We start from the raw sequence: 21,564 nt of genomic DNA, 5'->3' as shown, positions 1-21,564 counted from the left end.
AAAACATCAAGAACACAGAGCAGATGCCAATTCTATCCCCACAGGGTTGGTACGATGCAGGTGCTTAATATGACAAATGACAAACTTGTCAACGCAGACATTATTGTTCATTAGGAAGAAGTCTCTAATGTGACAATGGCTCAGTCTGGAAATGCCACAAGTTAGCATTACGTGCAAGAGCTAAAAATGACCGTTCCAATTAGCTGTAATTACTGTTGTTTCAATCACTACAATGGCTCATAAAGTGTCGATGAAAGGTGAAGAACACTAAAATGCCAAACAAAAGACTACTGTTCCATCATAGGTAAAGTCACTCCAAAGAAGTGGAGGATCTGCATTCTAGGTGTCAACAGGACTAAGGTAGAAGCTCCACAAGCTAAGACAGCATGTTCAGACTGATTCTACACACAGAGGATGATCAAACAGGTAACCAAAAAAGCAAACACCCAATAGCAAAAATAAAAAAAAATATGCTTCTCTGTTTGTATTTGTGCCTTGCTAAGTACCATTCCCTGGAAAATAACATCTTTAAAGATGCTAATATTGTTGAGAAAACCAGGAGAAAGAGAAATAGTTAGTCACATACATGCTCTAAATTCAGCATCAAAAGATGTCCATTCCAAGCCTTTAGTTGCTATTTCTGTATAGATGGATCAAAACACTGACAAGACAAAGAAACATTCCTGAGGTTAGGGACTAAACATAAAACAGAGGACTTGAAATCATTTTTATTTTGAAAAATGCCAAAACATTGGCAATGTTTAGATCTTACAACTGCATAACAGCTAAACAGTATTAAAATGTTAAACAGAAAGTTAAGAATCGTCATAACTGTTAGGCTGTCAAGAGACAGCAGACAGGTTTGTGAAGACATGGCATGCACATATAAAAAAGGAGAGAGGTGTGTATGAGAGTGCATAACCTTCAAATGGAAAATCCTAAAAAGGAAGGGTTCCATAGCAGCTCAGTATCTGTCAGTGAAGACCTATCTGTGCTCATTGTTACAAAAGTAATATTTAAAGTAGGGTCTTAAAAATGTCAGCAATAAATTAGTGAAGACAAATTAGGTGCAAGGAAAACTTTGTTTCAAATTAACAAGTTCTTGTTTTGTAGCTTGTCATTTTTACATTAGCTAACTGAAAGTTAAATATCATTGTATGTGTATCTTTACTTCATAAAACTGTTACTAAAACTATGACAGAGGAATGCAAATACTAAATTGTAAACATGTCCTTAATCTTACTCTGTGTGCACATTTACAAAAATAATAACAGTTTATACAATTTGGCAATGTAAAATACAATTAGTCACAGCCGTTGACTCACATGGAAGACTGAAAGCACTGCAAAATAATACAAACACTAAGACTTCCATCAGCACAAGCAAAGAAAACTGTGACACATGCTTCTGCTGCATAAACCAGTCCTTTAGCAAAGTGGTCCTCAGTTAATTCTGTGATGAAGCAGACCTAGCTGTGCATCATCTGCATAGACAAAACAGTACTCTGCTACTCTTTAGCCATTGTGAGTCCAAAGGATAACGGTTCTGTCTGCAGAGGAGGATAAGAAGGAAAGGTCCTGAGTGTGCCATCTACATTGTATTACCTTGTCTTTGTGCTCCCCAACAACCATCACTGGAAGTTGCTTGGTGAGATCCCCTGTGAGGTGAGTTAAAAAAAAAAAAATAAACAAAAGGAAGTCATGTCCTGAATCTCTAAATATCTATGAGCCTATTAAATGCAACACAGTATGTCAGACAGTAACACATTTCTAGTCCTGACCTGTAGAAGGCATTTACAACAAAATATGACATTAAACTTAATCATACACAAACAACTTTTAGGGCGGCCACGGTGGTGCATTGCCGCCTCACAGCAAGAGGTTCTCCGGTTCGATTCTTGGCTGGGGTGCCTTCTGTGCGGAGTCTGCATGTCCTCCCTGTGGTCACGTGGGTTTCTTCCAGGTGCTCCGGTTTCCTCCCACATCCCAAAGACATGCTGTAGGTGGATTGGACACTCTAAATTGGCCCTAGGCATGAGTGTGTGCATGTGGGTGCCTTCTGTGGAAGATTGGGCGCCGGGCTGGCAACTCAACACCGTAAAACTCTACTGCCAATCATGAGCGGACAGGTGATCCGCTGTGGTGACCCCTAACCGGGAAAAGCCGAAAGAAGAAGAATACACAAACAACTTTTGGTCTGTATGGAAATTCATGGTGATGAAACTTACAGATCTAAGTCCAAGGAGCCTTCCTGACAGCTCCTAAGGCTGACTTCATCCTTTTTACCAATCAGTATTCAGCATCACATTTTCCAGAAATTCCCCTTGCTCTGAAATGGATATACTTCTCTGACAATGCATAGGTTCAGAGAGTGTTATTAGGCCAGAAATAATATCTTGGCAACAAAACTCTGATCATCCCCTGCATCTGCCAGTTCTGTTTTATTGTTCCCACAGTTCAGATCTTGAGCATCGCTCATGGTATAATGCTTCTGCATTCACATGCAAGCTGGATAGTCTTTTGTGCAGTTCTGAATTATGAAGAATGACAGAAGAGAGTCTTTCCAGGACTAGAGAAAGAGATCCTCTAGATTCCAAGAGGGAGAGCTGGAGTTTCACCAGAGTTTCTGCTTGGAAGGTTGGCCACAGTCCTTCTAGGGTATAGGTCTGTAATCTCTGCAGCTTCAAGGGTATCACAGGGGTTTGGTTTGTGACAAACTACAGGATGGTGAATCCTGTTTTGGTCCTCCATACCTATCAGAAACCTGAGGCATGTGAAAGATGCTACCCTGGCTGCCATTACATCCAAGGGTGTTTGCATAGACCCTCAATGGTCCCAAGTCCACCAAGCTAAAGAGAGTGGTACCCTGAGTCTTCAGGTTACTGACTTGGAAGTACTGAATGCTGAAGCTTCATCTCCTAGTGCCACCATCTCAAACCATCCGGGCTGGTCAGCCCTGCTAGACAGGCAGCTGCAGGGGAAATATGTACTATATGATCAATGGCTCATGCACAAGAAATTGAGTGCTTGTTGCCCCTTGTAGGGATATGGAGTTTGCAGATGCACAATTTCTCCCAATGGGAACTTAGCTGCATGCCAGTACTTGGCGAGCAGAGGTGCCCTTTCTCATCTTACAAAGCCACTGTTGCATATATGATAGCGCATGAGGTGTTCTGTTTAACTTTTCATTTCTCACATGGGCTGATTACGTTCTCAAGTGATACTATGCAAAGTTCACCTTCCAGAGCTAACGAGTAGAGGGATCCATCCCCAGTAGTTCCCTAGATAGTCGCTGAGAGGAGGAAACCTTCCCTTACATAGCTGAAGCTTCACTGCCTCAGATTTTCACAATCTTCTCTTGAGATGGGATACATTTTAGGAAGGTTTTATGATACAGAACAAACACTCATTCTAGGGCTGCAGTCCCTAGGAGACTTTACTCCTTATACTTATAATCATCATTAACCAGCATTTTTCACATGGGGTCAGGCTAATACATCAACTGCCGTCACCTCTCTCAATTCAGTGTTGCTTTCCTACCTTCTCTGGCAGGCATGGCTGACTGCCGCAAGTCTTCTTTCATGTAATTCATCCATTTCTTTGTTGGACTTGTCTGTTTTCTCTTGCTTTCTTTTTGCCTCTCCCAAGGGGAGTTCTTATCATACCCATCTGTCTTTTCCTTTCCTGTACATATGCCCGAACAACTGTAGTCTATTCTCTCTGACCTTCTCTGCAAATGGAGCTACTTTGGCTTCTCTTCTGATTCATCATTTCTTTGCCCATCCATCAGTGTGTATCCTACCACCTAACTCAGGTACTTCATCTCCATCTCCTCTAGCTTCCTCAACCTCCTCCTACACTGCCCGGGTTTCTGTACTATAGAGATACACTGGTCACACTACTGTTTTGAACAACATACTTTTCAGCTTCTTTGGCTTTCTACATACTACCACTGACACACACTGCCAATTGTCTGCAGCCCCTCTGACTTAAATGTAGGTTATTTCCACAATAATGTATTGCTTGGGTAACAACAGAAAATGCTATGGATGGTTATTCTGCTGTAGATGGATAGTCATGAAGTGTCTGCAGACAGAAAGAGCACATTTATTTAAGTTAAGAGGAAATTCTATGTGGTAGACACAGTACTGTTCATGTCGCTAGGACAGGGGAAAGGAAGATGTCTATACTTGTAAGATGTGTGACGGCTAGATGGGAAGATGGGGTAAAAAAGTGCATGTGATGAACATATTCTCTTACACACACACACACACACACACACACACACACACACACACACACACACACACACACACACACACACACACACACACACACACACACTTCTTGCTTAAAAAATAATGTGAAATTATTAAGGCAGGTGTGTGTGAAAAGGAAATAGGATTCCTACTTTTGTAATGAAGTCTACTACCTAACCTTAGATGCTGGAGATGTCTATGGTGTTTTAATACAAGGTATGGAGACAGCATAGCACAATGTTAAGGTTACTGAGATGTAAAGCTAGAGATCTGGGGTTAATCAATCATACCATTTCTAGTTTAACCTCAAGGAGCTTCTGGGTATAGTCTGATAAACCAAGTGAAATTCAGTGGTCTACAAAGTGATACATTTAACAAATAATAAAATGTAGCCACCAGGAGTGATACCACACTTCCATTTATGTGATCACAGAAGGGTGATACTGCCAAATATAGACCTAAGGGAGAAACAGTACAAGGTTGGAACTGTATAAATAAAAATGCTGGCAGACAGAGTTTCACAGGCACAAATCACTCAGGTGATGATAAACCAAAGGTGTATTTAATGATAAAAATCCACAAGAAAAACAAATAAAATGTGAGCGCTTTTGTTAAACAAGTGTTAACTTTATCAGACACCATTAAAATGTACAACAGACATTTATATACATATAAAAAACACTCTGACTGGGTAAGCAAAGAGAGGCAGCTAGCTAAGCAACACTGAGACAGTACATTAATTAACCCCTTGACTGTGTTACAGTTGAAACTGTTGCATCTTAAATACAACTAAAACTTGTAATTAAAAGATAAATTATTAGTCTCATACTTGTGTCATGAATGATTCTAAATAGGATAAAACTAAAACCAAAGTCATTTTTAAAATCTCATGTTAAATATTCACATAATGCTAAAATGTTTACCAAAACCAAATGCATACAAAAGTGCTTGTGCTTAACAAATGTTTTGAGATATTTTGTTCCTTTCTAGGGCTTTTAATTTCAATACAGGAGAGATGGATGACCTATCATTTATCTCTGGCCATCTATCTGCCTGTAGTAAGATTTGCCACCTTAACTCCTTTAACTCTAACTGAAGTCCCCAAGGCTTTTTGTCACTGATGTTTACATGGTCTATTGCCTTAAATGTGAAATTGTGGCCAGTATTGTCCTGAATATGCCTCGCTAAAGCATTATTAATATTATTCTTTCTTATGGCATAGTTGTGTTCATAAATTCTGGTGTTAAATTTCCTTTCTGTTTTGCCTACATAAAATGCTAGGCATTGGTCACATGTATCCATGTAGACCACTGCCTTGGAGTGACAGTTATATTTACCTTTTACATAATGGTCTACACCATTCGCTGTAAATTTGCTGCCTGATTTCACCTTGTGGCACCAGTTACAAGACTCACGTGTACATCCCTACACGTCCTGTTCTAGTGTAGTTAGAACCTTTCCCTAGAAGGTCTTTTAAGTTTGAGCCCCTTCTGTATGTAACTATAGGTCTTTCTCCTGATGCCCTGATGTACAAGTCATCCATTAAAATGTCCCAGTTCTTATAAAAAATGGACATCAAGTGGTATGAGTCAGAGTTGAATGTAAGCACCATAGATCTACAAAAATAACTTTTTTCCAACTCAGGTCTCCCCTCTTCAACTTTAGAGGGGCTGTTGTCTAGTGTGCTTTCCCCAACTATGGGCTTAAACAGTACAAGGTTGAAACTGTGTAAGGAAATTGGCCAGTTCAATATGTTGTGAAGTAGGTATCCAAAATGTAGTGAAAAGGCAGGAATAAAAATAATTTTACACTTGACTGCACATGACAGCATCCTTAACAATCCTCAATGATACTCACAGCTTCTTTGTCTTTATAAGTTATGCATGCAAACACTAGGATGGGCTACAACAGACAGAAATCCCACCACAAGCAAATAGGGATCACAGTATCCATTAACTGTTGCACCAGATATGCAGATTTCATATCAAACCTATGTGGATTTTGGCAACCAAAGACCTTGTATTCCAAAAAATATTAAATTCCTCCTTTTTTTGGGCCCTGTACTAGGATTTTTAAAGGCCAGTGATATAATGTTTAACATTTACAGGTTGAGAGGCAGGAGTGTGTTTTAATATGAAGCATCAGATCAAAAAAAAAAATCCGGTACTTTTCCTTTAAATCCCTACTACTTCGCGCTGCTGTGAACTGAAGCCGTACCTCACACTGTTGCATTTCTAAGTATTCATACACTACAGAATAAGTAAATTAAAGTTTCTGAAGAGTTTATATCCAGTAAGGGATTGTAAATTCGTGAATAACCTATTACCTCAAGAAACAACATATCAGCTACATTTTCTAAACATTATGCAGTACTTATTTTTGCCGGTAAATAACCCTTTCGGTTTGCGATGCCAGTATTTCATTTCCTGTGTGCCAACTACATCTCTAAAACTGACAAACAACTTTTTGTTGTTGCGGTAGGTGTAAGTTCTTTCACACTGTTTGCAAGGATCGGGACAACCGGGCAGTCAGACCCAAATATATCCCTTTTGCTTGTGATCTCACTTGCAATGTAAAATCATTTTGGATACTTTTCTGTTCAATACAGGACCAGGTACGTTCACTTCTGTTTCCGTGGAGACGTTATTTCCAGGTTATTTTTCCTTTGAATGGGCTCTGTCTATCAATCTAATAATACAGAATCACCGGCAGGAGGAGACATTGACAAGGTAAGGTACACTTACTACAATATTCACAGTGACTAACAGACTGCTGACCAATGAGCATGGCGAACACGTCGGGCTACAGCTATGCTACCAATAAAAGGGCGCCTATTGCTTCCCCCTGGCATGAAGTAGCTAATTCACGTCCTTGCTGTGTGATGAACTGGTAGCGGTTTAATGGAAAAGTACCAAATATCCTGCCACTCTATTCCAGTCTAACTGAATAAATATTTAAAGGATACAGAAGACAGTTTTATCATTGCATATTAAAACTATCATCTTAATTGGAAGAACTTCCATAAAATCTAGAAATCTAGTCTCATTCCAGTTATCACTCTTTCAGATTCCCCAACCTCAGAGATAAGGATAAACAAAACTGAAACACATCGCGCAAGTCTCCTGTAACATTATAATACCATGTAGCAAGTGAAACAGACAGAAAAATGCAAATCAGTCTGTTAAGCTTTGGAATAGTACAACACACATTTCAAGTGACTACTATAATAACTTTTAAAATGTGAACTATGTGCCCCTTCTGCTCTTTTCTTTTTCCTCACTGTATGGGTTTTTTTATTTCTGTAGCTGAACATCCCTTCCTCCATCAAATAACTTTCAGAAATGCGCATCTCATTTTCTCACCTGCTATATGGTTGGCATAATGGTTAAGCTCTTCACCTCCCCAGCATACGATACGGGGTTGGATGCTGACATCTGGACAATGCCTATGTGGAGTTTATATACTCTCGTGTCTCTGTGGGCTTCCTCCAACCTAACATCCTTACCTCCAGTATAGTGGAGTAAGACCTTCTCATGAATAACTTCTATGCAGTCTCAGTGGCCCTTCAACATTCCCTAAGTCAATTTCCCATTCAGTCCCAAATGAAAGGCAGACAAGAAGGTTTATTTAGTTTAAGGTCTTCAGCTATGAATCTTACTTGTCTATGTTGCAGGTCTTCCTTCAGGTGGACCTAGAAATGCTTGACTCCCTCCAATTCTGAGACCAGAGAGGCTCCCGCCTTCATCATTGAACCTTTCTTGCTGGTACAATTCTACGTCAGTAGCCAGCTGGTGTCTGACTCAGATATTCTGATAAAGTTTACAGGAAAGGCTATTCATCTGTAATGAATATCTTGGTTAAGATCAGCTGTTCCGGGGGGAATGACATGGGAACAACCCTCCTGGATGCTTCACTGGTTAGAAGATGGACCCTTCTCCTTGTAAGGTGGTATCAGCTTCTTTGCTGGTTGCAAGAGATCCCTGCAGATACCCTAGGTGCAGGACTAAGAGTTCCAGGCTTGCATCTCTTGAGAGTTCTGGTCTGGTGCACCCCCAACAACCACATTTTCCAGTGATACACCAGTGGTTCTGGTGGAACTATCCCTTGGATGGGTCAGAAGTTCCCTGTGGGAATCCCCTCCTTTTTGTTGCTGTTCTCCCACTTGGTGTCACAATCGCAATGACAGTGTCAGTGTCTAAACAATGAGCAGACTTGCTTTTGATGCCAGAGGATCAGAAAATTAGAAGTTATGTACCTACCATAACGTTCCATGTTAGTTGTCTTCTCTCGCTTCTTTCTTGCTGGATGGGTTCGGAGCCGATCCTCGGCTCCGACTCGGCACTTGCTAAGCTCGAGAGTCACTTTTACCAGCTCGAGGCAGCCCCGTAGCCCATGATGCAAGGCGGTAATTACCCAGATCTTGTTTGGTATCTAGAGGAAAAACTGCCTATAAACACTTTCCACTAAGGAAAGAGAAACACTAACCTAAAAGGCTGTAAGGGAAACCAGGTAATCAAAGACAAGAACTATCTGGTGTCCAAGGAAGAAGAATCTTCCAGAGAAAAGGGGAGATCAAGGTCTGTCCAGGCTAAGGGGACAGGAGGGAGGGACGCAAGAAAGAAGGCGAGAGAAGACAACTAACATGGAACGTTATGGTAGGTACATAACTTCTAAATGTTAAGTTGTCAATCTCACCTTCATTCTTGCTGGATGGGACCGCGTCCCTAGCACCTCTATCCCGGGTGGCTCAATGGAACAGACTCTTGAGAACAGTGGAACCAAAGCTTGCCCTATCCCTGGAGGCCAAATCCAATTTGTAATGAGAAACAAAGGTATGAGGAGTGGCCCAAGTGGCTGCTGCACAAATAGTATCTAAGGGCAGCCTAGCCTGAAAAGCTGTAGAAGTGGCTAGGCCTCTTGTGGAATGTGCTTTAGGTTTTGAGCTGAGTTGTTTGCCCGAGTTGATAAATGTCAGAAATGGTGGAAGATAGCCATCTGGATAAGGTCACTTTAGAAACAGGGAGACCTTTTTTATTTTCAGCATAAGAAAGGAAGAGTTGATCAGATTTCCTAAATTGCTTTGTTCTGTCCAAGTAATATCTAGGTTGGCGGTGAACATCAAGGTAATGCAATTTTTGTTCCGCCCTGTTAGAATAATTTGGAAAAAATACAGGAAGATCAATGGATTGGTTTAAATTTGTCTTAGAAGCAACCTTGGGCAAAAAGGATGGATTGGTTCTCAAGGATACCCTGTCCTTGTGGAAGAACAAATAAGGGGGACGAACAGATAGGGCATGAAGTTCCGACACTCTTCTAGCCGAGGTAATGGCGACAAGGAAGAGTGTCTTCCAAGAAAGAAACTTTAATGAACATGAAGCAGCCGGTTCGAAAGGGGGAAGTATCAAGGATGCCAGCACTAAATATAGGTCCCACTGTGGTGGAGGATCCCTAACAGGGGGCTTTAGAAGGAACACCCCTTTAAGAAAGGCTTTACAAAGCTTGTGGGACATAATGTTGTGGTCTGCAAACCCGACATGAAAGTTGGAGATTGCTGCCAACTGAACTTTGATTGTGGAAGAGGAAGAACCTGAGTGAAAAATTTCCGCTAGAAAATCCAAGACTGACTGAACCGGGGCAGTAAGGGATCTATGTTCTTATCTCTCGCCCAGAGGGAGAAGCGTTTCCACTTACTAGAGTAAATCCTCCTAGTAGAGGACTTAAGAGAAGCTACTATAATGTCTCTAACGGGGTTAGAGATCATAGGAAGCCTGGCTAAGGAAGGAAGTGGAGCAACCAAGCTGTGAGGTTGAGGGAACGAACGGAGCGGTGCAGATGACCCGACTGGTGGGTCAGAACATCTGGCACTGGGTCCAGATGCCAAGGCTGCACCAAGAGATGGCGACGAAGGAATGGGAACCAAATTCGTCGAGGCCAGTAAGGGGCAATGAGAATCATTTTGGCTCTCAAAACGGACGCTTTCTGGAGTACCTGTGGAATCAATGGAAAGGGGGGAAAGGCATAAAGAAGTCCCTGGGGCCAATCTTGGGAAAGAGCGTCTCTGGGGGAATGGCCCGGAAGTGGGAAGAGAGAAAAGAAGTCTGGGCATTTGCTGTTTAGAGGAGTAGCAAAAAGATCACAGCATGGGCGGCCCCACTTCTGAAAAATCTCTTCCACTATGGATTGCTTGAGAGACCACTCGTGAGGCATGAGTATAGCTCTGCTCAATCTATCCGCTATTATGTTGGTTTTCCCAGGGATATGCGTTGCTACCAGAAACCGATGAGAGGAGATCGCCCATTGCCAAAGTCTGAGAGCCTCTCGACACAAGGGATAGGACTTGGTTCCGCCCTGTTTGTTGATGTACCACACCACGGACATGTTGTCCGTGTGAACTGCAATAGTTCCTAAGGGAAGAAAGTCGTTGAGGGCTTGCAACGTTAAAAGCACTGCTCTCATCTCGAGGACATTTATGTGCAGGTGGTATTCGAACGGTTGCCACGTGCCATGAATCATCCTGCCCTGATAATGCCCCCCCCACCCGATCAGGGAGGCATCCGAAGTGACCGTGGCTACCGGGGCCGGGGAACAAATGGTCTGCCCTGATGGACTAGAGGAGAGGAAATCCACCAGGATAGATGGTTCTTGCAGGTCTGTGTCACTAGGATCTTGTGACACATGGGAAGCTGCTGGAAGGACCATTGTGTGAACAACATCCATTGTAGAAGACGCATGTAAAAACGGGCCAGAGGAAGAAGTGTGATGGCAGCAGCCATGAGGCCCAACACTTTCAAAACCAGCCTGGCTTGTACCTTTTTGCTGGCAAGGATGATTCGAATGTGGTTTTGGATATCTAGGATTCTCTGACTTGTTAGGTTTGCTGACATCCGAGTAGTGTCTAGATTTGCGCCTATAAAGGTAATAGATTGGCAGGACGATAAGGAGGACTTTTCGAAGTTTACCGAAATTCCCAATTGACTGCAGAGGTGAAGGGTGTAGTCTCTGGCTCGGATGAGTTGATGCCTGGTGGTGGCTGAGAGGAGCCAGTCGTCGAGATACGGAAACACCTGGAATCCTAGACGTCTCAGGTGAGCCGTGACCACTGCCTTGCATTTGGTGAACACTCTGGGGGCTGTAGTGAGACCAAAGGGCAGGGCTCTGAATTGAAAATGACTGGTCCCCAGCCGAAAGCGGAGAAACCTTCTGGAGCGTCTGTGGATTTTTATGTAATAGTACGCATCCTGAAGGTCTATAGAGCACATCCAGTTGTCTTTGCCCAGAAAGGGCAAAATCGATTGAAGTGTGACCATCCGAAATCTCGTCTTTTTGACAGACTTGTTTAGTCTGCTGAGGTCTAATATAGGTCTCCAGTCTCCCGTCTTCTTGGGGACCAAAAAGAACCTTGAGCAGATTCCGGACTCTAAATGATCTTTTGGTACTGGCTGGATGGCTCTTTTCCTTAGAAGCTTTGACAGCTCTAATCTTGCAATTTCCCTTAGACCGGGTGGTACGTCTGGAAGGGAACCTTTTTGAGGGAAGGGGCTTTCCTCGAAAGGAATCTTGTAACCCTCAGATATGATCGACTGTACCCATTTGTCTTAAGAGAGGGAAAGCCAGGCTTCTGGGTACAGCAACAATCTTCCCCCGACTGCCTCCAAGGGCGGGCAGTCGGGCAACACCTCAGGGATGCTGGAAGGGCTTGTCAGAGAGAGGCTCTCTGGAGCCCTGGTTCTGCGGACCCCCTCTGCCCCTAGGGCGCCGTCTGTTATTATTATTACCCCCTCTGCCTCTGGGGGTAAACTGACCACGTGCGTCAGGCGTGACTCCTTGTGATTTTCAGTACCACATTTTCCCTCCCTTCTGACCTTTGGGGTAAGGTCTAGAAGGAGTGGAGAAACGGACTCCTACGGCAGAAAGAGTCTTGCCATCTTGCTCACACCTGGTCAATGTGTCCTTCACCTGAGGGCCAAACACAGTTGACCCATCAAAGGGAGAGTTTGTGAAGGACGCCTTAAAGGGGTCTGCAAAATTACAGAGCCGCATCCAGGACTGACATCTGAGAGCCACTCCTGTGTCTGCAGCTCTACTCGCCCCATCGGCTGCATAAGAAATGAGCCACATGGAGGAGTTGGTTATGGAGTTAAGGATTCCCAGCTGAGAAGCAATCTTTTCCTGAGCCCCTGCTGCTGAAGGATCCTGTACTACTTCACCTAATTCTTTAAGGATGTCCCTTTGAAGTCTGGTGAAGTGACATAAATAATTCAGCGAACGCATAGCAAAGGTCGCTGAGGAAAACATCCGCTTACCATACCTGTCCATAGTCCTGGATTCTTTGTTAGGAGGATGGACTGGTACGGAAGGATCTGTAAGTTCCTTCTTAGTGGCGGCCGCCACCACCATGGCATCAACCGGGACACCTTTAGTAAGAAACTGCTTTTCTGCGGGGGCCGTAATAAATTTTGAAGGTCTCCTAGGGACTGGTTCCACCGAATCAGGAGATGCCCATGCCTTTCGAGCTATGACCTCCATAAGAGGGTCGAAAGGCGGAGACACCCAGGAGGTGGAGGGTCGAGATCCAAAGGCCTCCAGGTATACCGATTCATCCTCGGAGGAGTTAATGGAGGGCCAGTTCCCCCTCTGTTTCAGGAGCTCAAGGATGTCTGAAAAGGAGACATCCTCAGAGGGAGATAATGGGGACCCCTCCGACTCATCTAAATCGGTATCTGATGTTGTAGACTCAGGGGAGTCTAAATGCTTCCTCTTGCAGGTCCTCTTACGCGGGGGTTCACCTGAAGGATCAGGAGAAACCTCGGAAGAGGAAGTCCTTCCCAATGGGGAAACCTGGGGCGATGGATCTCTGGGTCCGGGAGCAAGAGAGCGGGAAGAGGCATCTACAGGCACCATAGAGGGAGGAGCTAAAGGAACCGAATGCTGGCTAAGCTCTGGGGCTAGCACACTCCTCATCACCTCAAAGGCTCCCCTCCCAGGGAGAGCCGAGAGATCCCGCTCCGAAGAAACAGGGATCCCTGGTCCCACCGAAAGGGAAGGCTCCGAAGATGTCGGGGCCGAGCTCACCAAGGCCGAAGCTCCGAGAGGGAGAACGGGGTCGGACAAGGGTCCAATGCCACTCGCCCCCTCGGAACCAACCAGGGAAGCCCGACGCCCGGATCCCTCCAAGGAAGGTCTCAAGGAGGAGATAGGAGTCGAGGACGAAGGAGCCGAAAAGTGTGGTATCGGCTCCGACGCAGCAGCAGTCACGGTACCAATAATCTCCGGCTCCGAGCTCTGTAGGAGAGTCGAAGGAGGAATTTCAGGGGGATGTATAATAGCGGACGTCTGATGAGATGGGCTATGGAGCATCTGGGCTAGTGCCTGTGACTTTAATAGCCTACTTACCACTCTCTCTAAATCATGGTCTGAAAGCCTGGAAGACCTCGATGATCGGCTCCGATGGCTCCGCTCCGAAAGCAAGGGGGATGCTGGAGCCGAGTGAATAGATTCCAAAGAAGGAGATCTAGACCTCTTTTTGGACGGAGCCATCGGAGCCGAGGGACGTTCGGCTCCAGGCGGAGCCGACAACTTGTCGGCTCCGAGAGGAGACAAAGATATCTCGGCTCCAGCCAAAGCTGAGACATGCTTCGACGCTGGGCTGTCGGCTCCAGACGGAGCCGACACCGGTGCCGAAGCCAAGGTATCGGCGCCGATAGGCGCCGGCACAGAAGCTTCCAACAAGGAAGGATCGGCTCCGGACGGAGCCGATGTCGACTCCGGCGGAGTCGGAACCAAGACCACAGACTTGGACACCGAAGCCTGGGTCTTGGGTGGCTTAGAGGGCTTCCCGGAGCCGACTTTAGCCAGGGAGCTCTCTGGTTTAAGTAGACCCCTAAGGATCAACTTATTTCTACGTTCCTGCAGGACTCTCTGGCTGAAAGAATGACATATAGCACAGGAGTCCTGCAGGTGTTGGGGTCCCAGGCAATAAATACAAGAAGTGTGACCATCTGTCAGAGACATCTTCTGAACAGCACGAGTCACGCTTCTTGAAACCTGAGACCCTAGTATCTTTGGACATAGCTAGGTGCTTAAACACTCACACACACCAATCAGTCCAATCAAGACACTAACAACTAAAAATATATTAATAATAACTACAAAATAGTTATAAAGTGAAGTGACACAACACACACACACACCTGAGGGAATCCTGACAGGAACTGTGAGGGTGGGAAAGGCCAGAAAAACTAAACTAAAGAACTAGGACAAAAAGGGGTATGGAGCTAAGTGAAAGTACACTGAGGAAAGAATGGATACTAAAGGGACCAAAAATTAGGGTTTTAGGCTCTTAAAACCTGACAAAAGCTAGAAAAATATCACTTACCAGGAGCTGGTAAAAAGGATGACCTCATTAGCGAAGCGGCAAATGAGATCTGGGTAATTACCGCCTTGCATCATGGGATATGGGGCTGCCTCGAGCTGGTAAAAGTGATTCTCGAGCTTAGCAAGTGCCGAGTCGGAGCCGAGGATCGGCTCCGAACCCATCCAGCAAGAATGAAGGCGAGATTGACAACTTAACATCTGTCATTTCAATTCCCACTCAGGACACTGGAATACATTTTCCAGCAGTGACACTACAATGAAGCATAGCGGGGGATAGCTGCATTCCTGATTGTGCCATCCTTCAAATGAGATGATAAACTGAGGTCCCATTGCCTGAATTGGTGGTAGCTGAGGGAGATGTAAAATATCCCACGCAATTGTCAAAAAGAGCTGCAACAGTTTATTTACATACCAACTTACATTATGAAACATGAATGACATTTTTATATGTGAAGAAAACACTGCAGAACTCACCACCAATGCTGGAACACACCTTTATTAACGAACAGAACAACAGATAAGCGCTTTCACATACGAAGTACGCTTCTTCAGATCTACTTAACTGAACTCACATTTTACTTTATATACACTCAGAGTGGTGAGTTCTGCAGTGTTTTCTTCATATTGACTGCTTTATTTGACTGCCAGACTCTTCAGGGACCAAACGAAGATTTATACTACATTTTTATATGTATTATTTATTTTACAGATTCATAGGTTAAGTACAAGGCTAGTTGCCCTTGTGGGCCATTTTAAGCCTAGCCAGTTTCCCTTTCTGTGCATAAAATAACCTATCCAATGTGGTTACCCATCCCATGGTTGATAATTATACATTACCCCAAATGAGAATCACTGGGATTATACCATAGATAATTTCAGGGGACCCACGCATGGGATAAAGCATTTAGGAACTGCCACTGGCCATTGGTAGTTCAAGTGTAAAATATATAGTAGTAAAGACTTGTGGGGTGTATTATATATTCAACACTCAATGTGCTGGAAATAAGTGCATGCCCTTAAGGGTAAACCTGCATCCATCTCTCCCTATGATGCCTTCACCAAGGGAGGTTAGTAACACATTTTATCTCACAGATGGCACTCTCCTTTAGCAGACTATTTCTGGTTTGGTTTTCTATGCATTTGCAGTAGGATCTTCTTGCTTTTGAGTCTGTAGTACAAAATCTGAATGTTAGGCAGTATCAAAACTCAGGACAGTATGCTTTGAAACAAATTGTCAAGTCTCCAAACATTCTTTCCATCATACTGGGTTTGAAACCTTCCAAAAACTAATGGAAAATAAGAACAAGAAAGAAGACATAATATCAAAGACCAAAAGACAATCCCCAAACATTAAGGAATCCTAGGACAAATAAGACCAAGAAAGAAAACAACAGAAGATCAATGGCCAAAAGTCAGTCGCAGAACATAAGTGTACTTAAAAAATAAAGGTAATTACTTGTAGTAATTTAAATGTACTTAAACTGTAAAGTCACACTGCCATACCCGAGTCTGTTATCTATTAAACAGAGAAAGAAGATGTAATGTGTATTCTTTTTTGATAAAACAGCAAGTATCAGATGTGGAAATGAAAAAAAAGTCTGACTGAGAATGAGGTTTCTCAGGAAGAGCTGTTTCAAGAAACAGAAGAGTTACAAGATAAAGCCTGAGATTTTCTGTCATTCTAGTGAAAGTGAAAGGAACGGATTGTATTCATTTTATGAAAACACAAATAAGCTACTAGACTTCTGCAGGATTTGTTAACTAAGAGGGTACGTTTTGTATATGCTCCAAAACTTGCTGTGAGAAAGCAACCAAGTCCTATACTAGTAAAGATGCAATCATAGCAGAAGGAAGAGTTGATCCTGATAAAACTGTGGTAGAAAAGAAAAGTAAAAAAACTGGAAACACACCAAGTGTGTGGAAAATGACTATTCACTGTACATCAGCCATATGAAGCCATCTGAGCCTATAAATGAATCCAAGTATATTTTTTAATACTTCCACTGTTTATTTTCATCTACTGTGAAGTTCTACTGCGATATTTGTTTTTCTGCATTTTTTCAAAGTTCGAGCTGTTTCAAAATGCTGTAAGGGCTGCTGTTCCGAACTAATTACAATGTATCTAGTGAACTGTAAAGCTAGTTTAAAGTATCAGTTTGTTTTCCTCAACACCTGGGCTCCAAACCAGTTATTTTACATTAAGAGGGTCTAAGTCTGCACTCTTTTGGCAGGAGAGGGTTGATTTCACTCATCTGAGCTGAGAATTACTGGTAGAAAGCTCAACATGTAGTTATCTGATTGGCCTGTAGGCTTAGTGTCAAACGTGTTTTTTCTTAAGAGTATTTAAGCCTCGTGTTTGCATGAAGCTGCTCTTCATCCAGTGGCAGTTAGTGATGCCATATATATATATATATATATATATATATATATATATATATATATATACACACACACACACACACATATATATATATATACACACATATATATACATATACACATATATATACATATACACACACACACATATATATAGATATATATATATATATATATATATATATATATATATATATACACAGACACCAGAAGTTGAAATTTCCCTATAAAACTACCTTGGAACTGTACCTCAGTCCTGTGGTACTCACTAGGCAACTAGTTTACACAGTGAGCAGCACTTGCAGATTCAGTTAGGACTATTCAAGTCTGCATTACCTTATCACAGCACCCAGGAATATCACTGCTCAGTCAGCATTTGGTTTGGGCTCTGGGCAGCATCGCAAGCTAGGTAAGCTGCAGATTACATTAAGTAAGCACCCCCCCCCCCCATCTGATTATACACACCCTCCACTCCTATCCCTTGCAAGTACAGTAAGACCGGCCTAGCCAGTTTCCCTTTCTGTGCATAAAATAACCTATCCTATGTGGTTACCCATCCCATGGTTGATAATTATACATTACCCCAAATGAGAATCACTGGGATGGGCACTTTACCACTATCTTTGTTTCCAGCTTGGTGGACAAGGGCATCCTGAAGCAATGTAGCAAATGCCTCATGTACACTAACAACCACTTAATTCTCCAACAGACAAGGACAGTATGTGAGAGATATATTTACACATTGTCACTGGAGGCTGACTATCACATACAAGCACACACACAACACACACACAACACACACACACAACACACACACACACACACACACACACACACACACACACACACACACACACACACACACACACACACACACACACACACACACATCCACTAAGGAACATGCATACAGAACCACATATGCGGAGGTGCTCACATGTAACCTACCCAAGCCTCAAAGGCTCGTCAGGCACAGCCCTCAGAAACTCTGCATGCACATAAACAACATACCAGCACAACACAAAGCCACATCTCATTGTGTCTCAACTACCAAGCCCATAAGGTGAAACATTTCATAATCCAACATTCTGGTCATAAGCGACTCCACTGTGAGACACACCAATGTCCCCCACACAAGGCTGGATAAAGAGAAGGTTACAGTCAGTTACCTGTCAGGGGCCAGGATCTGGCAGATCATGCAAGCTCTAAGGTCACTCACCTCTAAGTACCAGTATGACTCAGTCATAGTCCATGTGGGCATAAATGAATTGAGATGCACCTCCCTGGACCATATGGAGACAGACATGATTGAACTCTCAGAATATGTGTTACAGGCAGGTATGAACTTAATATTGAGCAGCATTCTACTGTCTCCAAGGATAATGCCACAGTACAGACAGAAAGTGATTGACTAACAATAGGCTTAGATACTGGTGTCATTCCAAAGGGGTCCGATATTTGTCAGCCTGCGAGGACATGGTAGACAGACCACACTATTTTGCCAAGGATGGTATCCACCTGTCACCTCTAGGTTTTTGGATGCTGGCGAAAACACTATCCACCATTATACTGCCTTTATTAGGCATTGCAAAACAGACAAACTTTCTAACATAACAAAAGTTACTCAGGACAAGCTAAAGATGTTACTCCTCAATGCTAGAAGTCTCAAAAAAAAATGCACTCTCTAGAAGTTCTCCTCACCCTGGAGAATGCTGATGTCTGTGCAGATATGGTTTAAAGCCACGTAAACCACTCTGGCAGTGAACGGCTATAATGCCTATCATATGTTCCACTCACCGAATGAATGTGAAAGAGTGAAAGGTACTATCTACATAAAGGATAATCTCACCTCATGGCTAGTCAAATAATATGACATGCTTGAGCTACTCCATGTCCACCTAACTATGTGAAAATCCATTACCATATTCTTGTTAGCTAGAGGTCTCTCTGCATGAACCAGGAAACCAATGCATCATAGCTAGAATTACTTGAATCACTCATCAAGCCCAATACCATACTGATGGGTGAATTTAACTACCCTTTCATTAACTAGGAAAAATACATGACCACAAATATACAGGCACAAAGGCTTCTTGACTTTGTGAATTCAAATACTCTGGAGCACCTGATCTTACACACCCACCAGGTGAACAAATATCCTAGACCTGGTTCTGACAAATATGGGAGAGTGCTGCACTCCCCCTTGTGTGATGTCCTCATCAGTAAGATGAGATCACAAAGCGGTCTCCCTGGAAATTAAGGTAAAACTAGACCCCTTACCAAACCCCAATAACTTTTCTAAGGCAAACTACCTCCTGCTGACTGACAGCTTAGCTAGATTTCAAGCCCCCCCCTCCCCCAAATCCAGAAAGTGACGCCTACGCAGAACAGTACACAAAAGCCCTGTACGACCACATAAACAACTGCATAGACATTTTCAGTTCTGAACTGAAATAAGCCCAGGTCAAACCACATAAACAAGCCACCATAGTGGACCCCTGATCTTAACAGGTTGAACAACAAAAGAAAAAACATACCGCCTAGAATTAAGAGGGAATGTAAGCAATATAGCAATAAATCTATCATTAGTACAAACAAGTGAATCAGGGAACTAGTTAAGTCTCTGAAGGCAGACTTTGAGGTAAAAATAGCCTCCAAAACTATGGATTACCATAAGGCATTTTTTCAGTCATATCTACGTCTTAAAGGCAACACCTAACAATCTGCAGAATTAGTTGCAGATGGCATCTCCTATACTCAGCCAGAAGATAAAGGAAATCTGCTGGCTGATAAATTCAGCTCAAACTTCACTTCCCCATCACCACCCAATTCTCCCTCAAGAAATATCTTTCACCATTCCTCCGGTTATTATCTCTCACCAATGAAGAGGTAGTCACAGTGCTCTCTAAAGCTGAAAACACAGCATCAATAGGGCCCAGTAATACATACATATATACAAATATTTCAAGCATGGGCATTAAAAGCCCTTCTAGCTTGCCAATATACCATAACACGTGTTCTCATAATAAGTGTTTAGGCTGTTCTTAAAAATATCAAACTACTGCTTGCTTTAATATAATTTGGTAGTCTGTTCCATGCATTGGTTACTCTGTCAGAAAACCAAGTAGTACACTTCTCATTCCTATAGAATCTTCTACATAGCTTGTCTGATGATTCTCTAGTACTTTTTGATAACCCAAACATTCCCAGAGGTAGTGCTGGTCTCTAATATATATACCTGAATAAGATCTGCTCTTAGATATCTATAAGAGACACTGTACAAGTTCAGATATTTTAGTCTTTCATAATAGCTTAAATTTTCCCATCCATGGATGCCCTTGGTATATTTCCGCTGTACTATTTCCAGTTTACTCATGCTTGTTTTCTTAGTGTTTCCATACTGTTATTCCATACTCAACTTTGGGCCTAATGTAACTAACAAACAATGACCTCATTATTTTTGATTTCCTAGACTTTATAAATATTTTTATACAACCTATAGTTCTTTTACTATCATTAACCAATTGGTTGATATGATTAGAAAAACTAATAGCTGAATCTACCCATATACCCAGGTCCTTAAGTGAGTCTACAGTTTCAATCACTGTGTGCTAAATTAAATATTCACCTTTCAATTTATGTCTCCCAAATCTCATATGCTTAGTTTTTGATGCATTTATCAGCATATTATTCTCCTGTGCCCAAACAGTCAAGTTATTTTGCAGACATGGAAGAAAAATAAGAGCAAAACTGATAACACCAAGAAGAGTAGTTCCAGGACCGCAAAGTGAAGACAATAGTTCGTAAAAAAGGTAAATCCTTTATTAGTTGCCAAGTGGTAAAAATCCAAAGACAGTTGGTACAAGACAGCAAAATCAGACCAAATGGTAAAAATCCAAAGTCAGTTGGTACAAGACAGCAAAATCAGACATGCCTTATCTGTAACACACGTTATCAGTCTACCCAATTTCAGGTCATCTGCATACAGACAGAACACCTCAGATGAAAAAACTCAGGTCTGAAAGATGCAATCCTAACAAGTAAGGGCCTAGGACAGAGCCCTGTGGGACACCCCAACTGTAAACAAGGATTTCAACTGTCCAGTTGCCGTATGATACTCGCCATGTCCTATTTGTAAGCCATGCAGCTCCCAGCTATCCATCTTATCAAGAGTACATGAATAGCTAGTTGTACTAATGTATTGATCAGTGTTTTGTGTATGATCCTGTCAAATGCCGACATTAAATCTATATAAATTACATCACAGCACAATTTTTCATTCATAGCTGTTATTATATTGTTACAGAACATCATGTTACAGGTGGTAATAGATCTGTTTTCAGCATATGCCAGGTCACATTTTAAACAGGTTAAATCAGGACCTATCAGGCACAATACAATATTTATTTAACCACAGCATCCAGACCAGCTTTGATCCAACAGAGTGCAGAACAGCTACAATCATCCCTGTGTAAAAGGAAGGACCATCAACTCACCCACGAAATTAAAGGCCCATAAGCTTGACTAGGCTTGTTTGTATGGTCATGGAAAGA

General features: G+C 42.6%; 1 protein-coding gene across 1 annotated transcript in view; it reads right to left on the bottom strand.

The window, feature by feature from the left end:
- Positions 1 to 713: 713 nt before the first annotated feature.
- WDR47 (WD repeat domain 47) overlaps positions 714 to 21,564 on the bottom strand; it is a 2,078,858-nt gene continuing 2,058,007 nt past the window's right edge. The window contains exon 15 of the mRNA XM_044086053.1: positions 714 to 1,657. Coding sequence (XP_043941988.1) covers positions 1,515 to 1,657 — 143 coding nt within the window. The 3' untranslated portion in view covers positions 714 to 1,514. The remainder of the gene's footprint in view (positions 1,658 to 21,564) is intronic.

This window comes from Protopterus annectens, chromosome 10.part0, assembly GCF_019279795.1.
Source record: "Protopterus annectens isolate FY-2018-M chromosome 10.part0, PAN1.0, whole genome shotgun sequence".
NCBI classification, from domain to species: domain Eukaryota; kingdom Metazoa; phylum Chordata; order Ceratodontiformes; family Protopteridae; genus Protopterus; species Protopterus annectens.
Note: the sequence above shows the minus strand (reverse complement) of the source record. Positions and strands in the feature narration are given on the sequence as shown.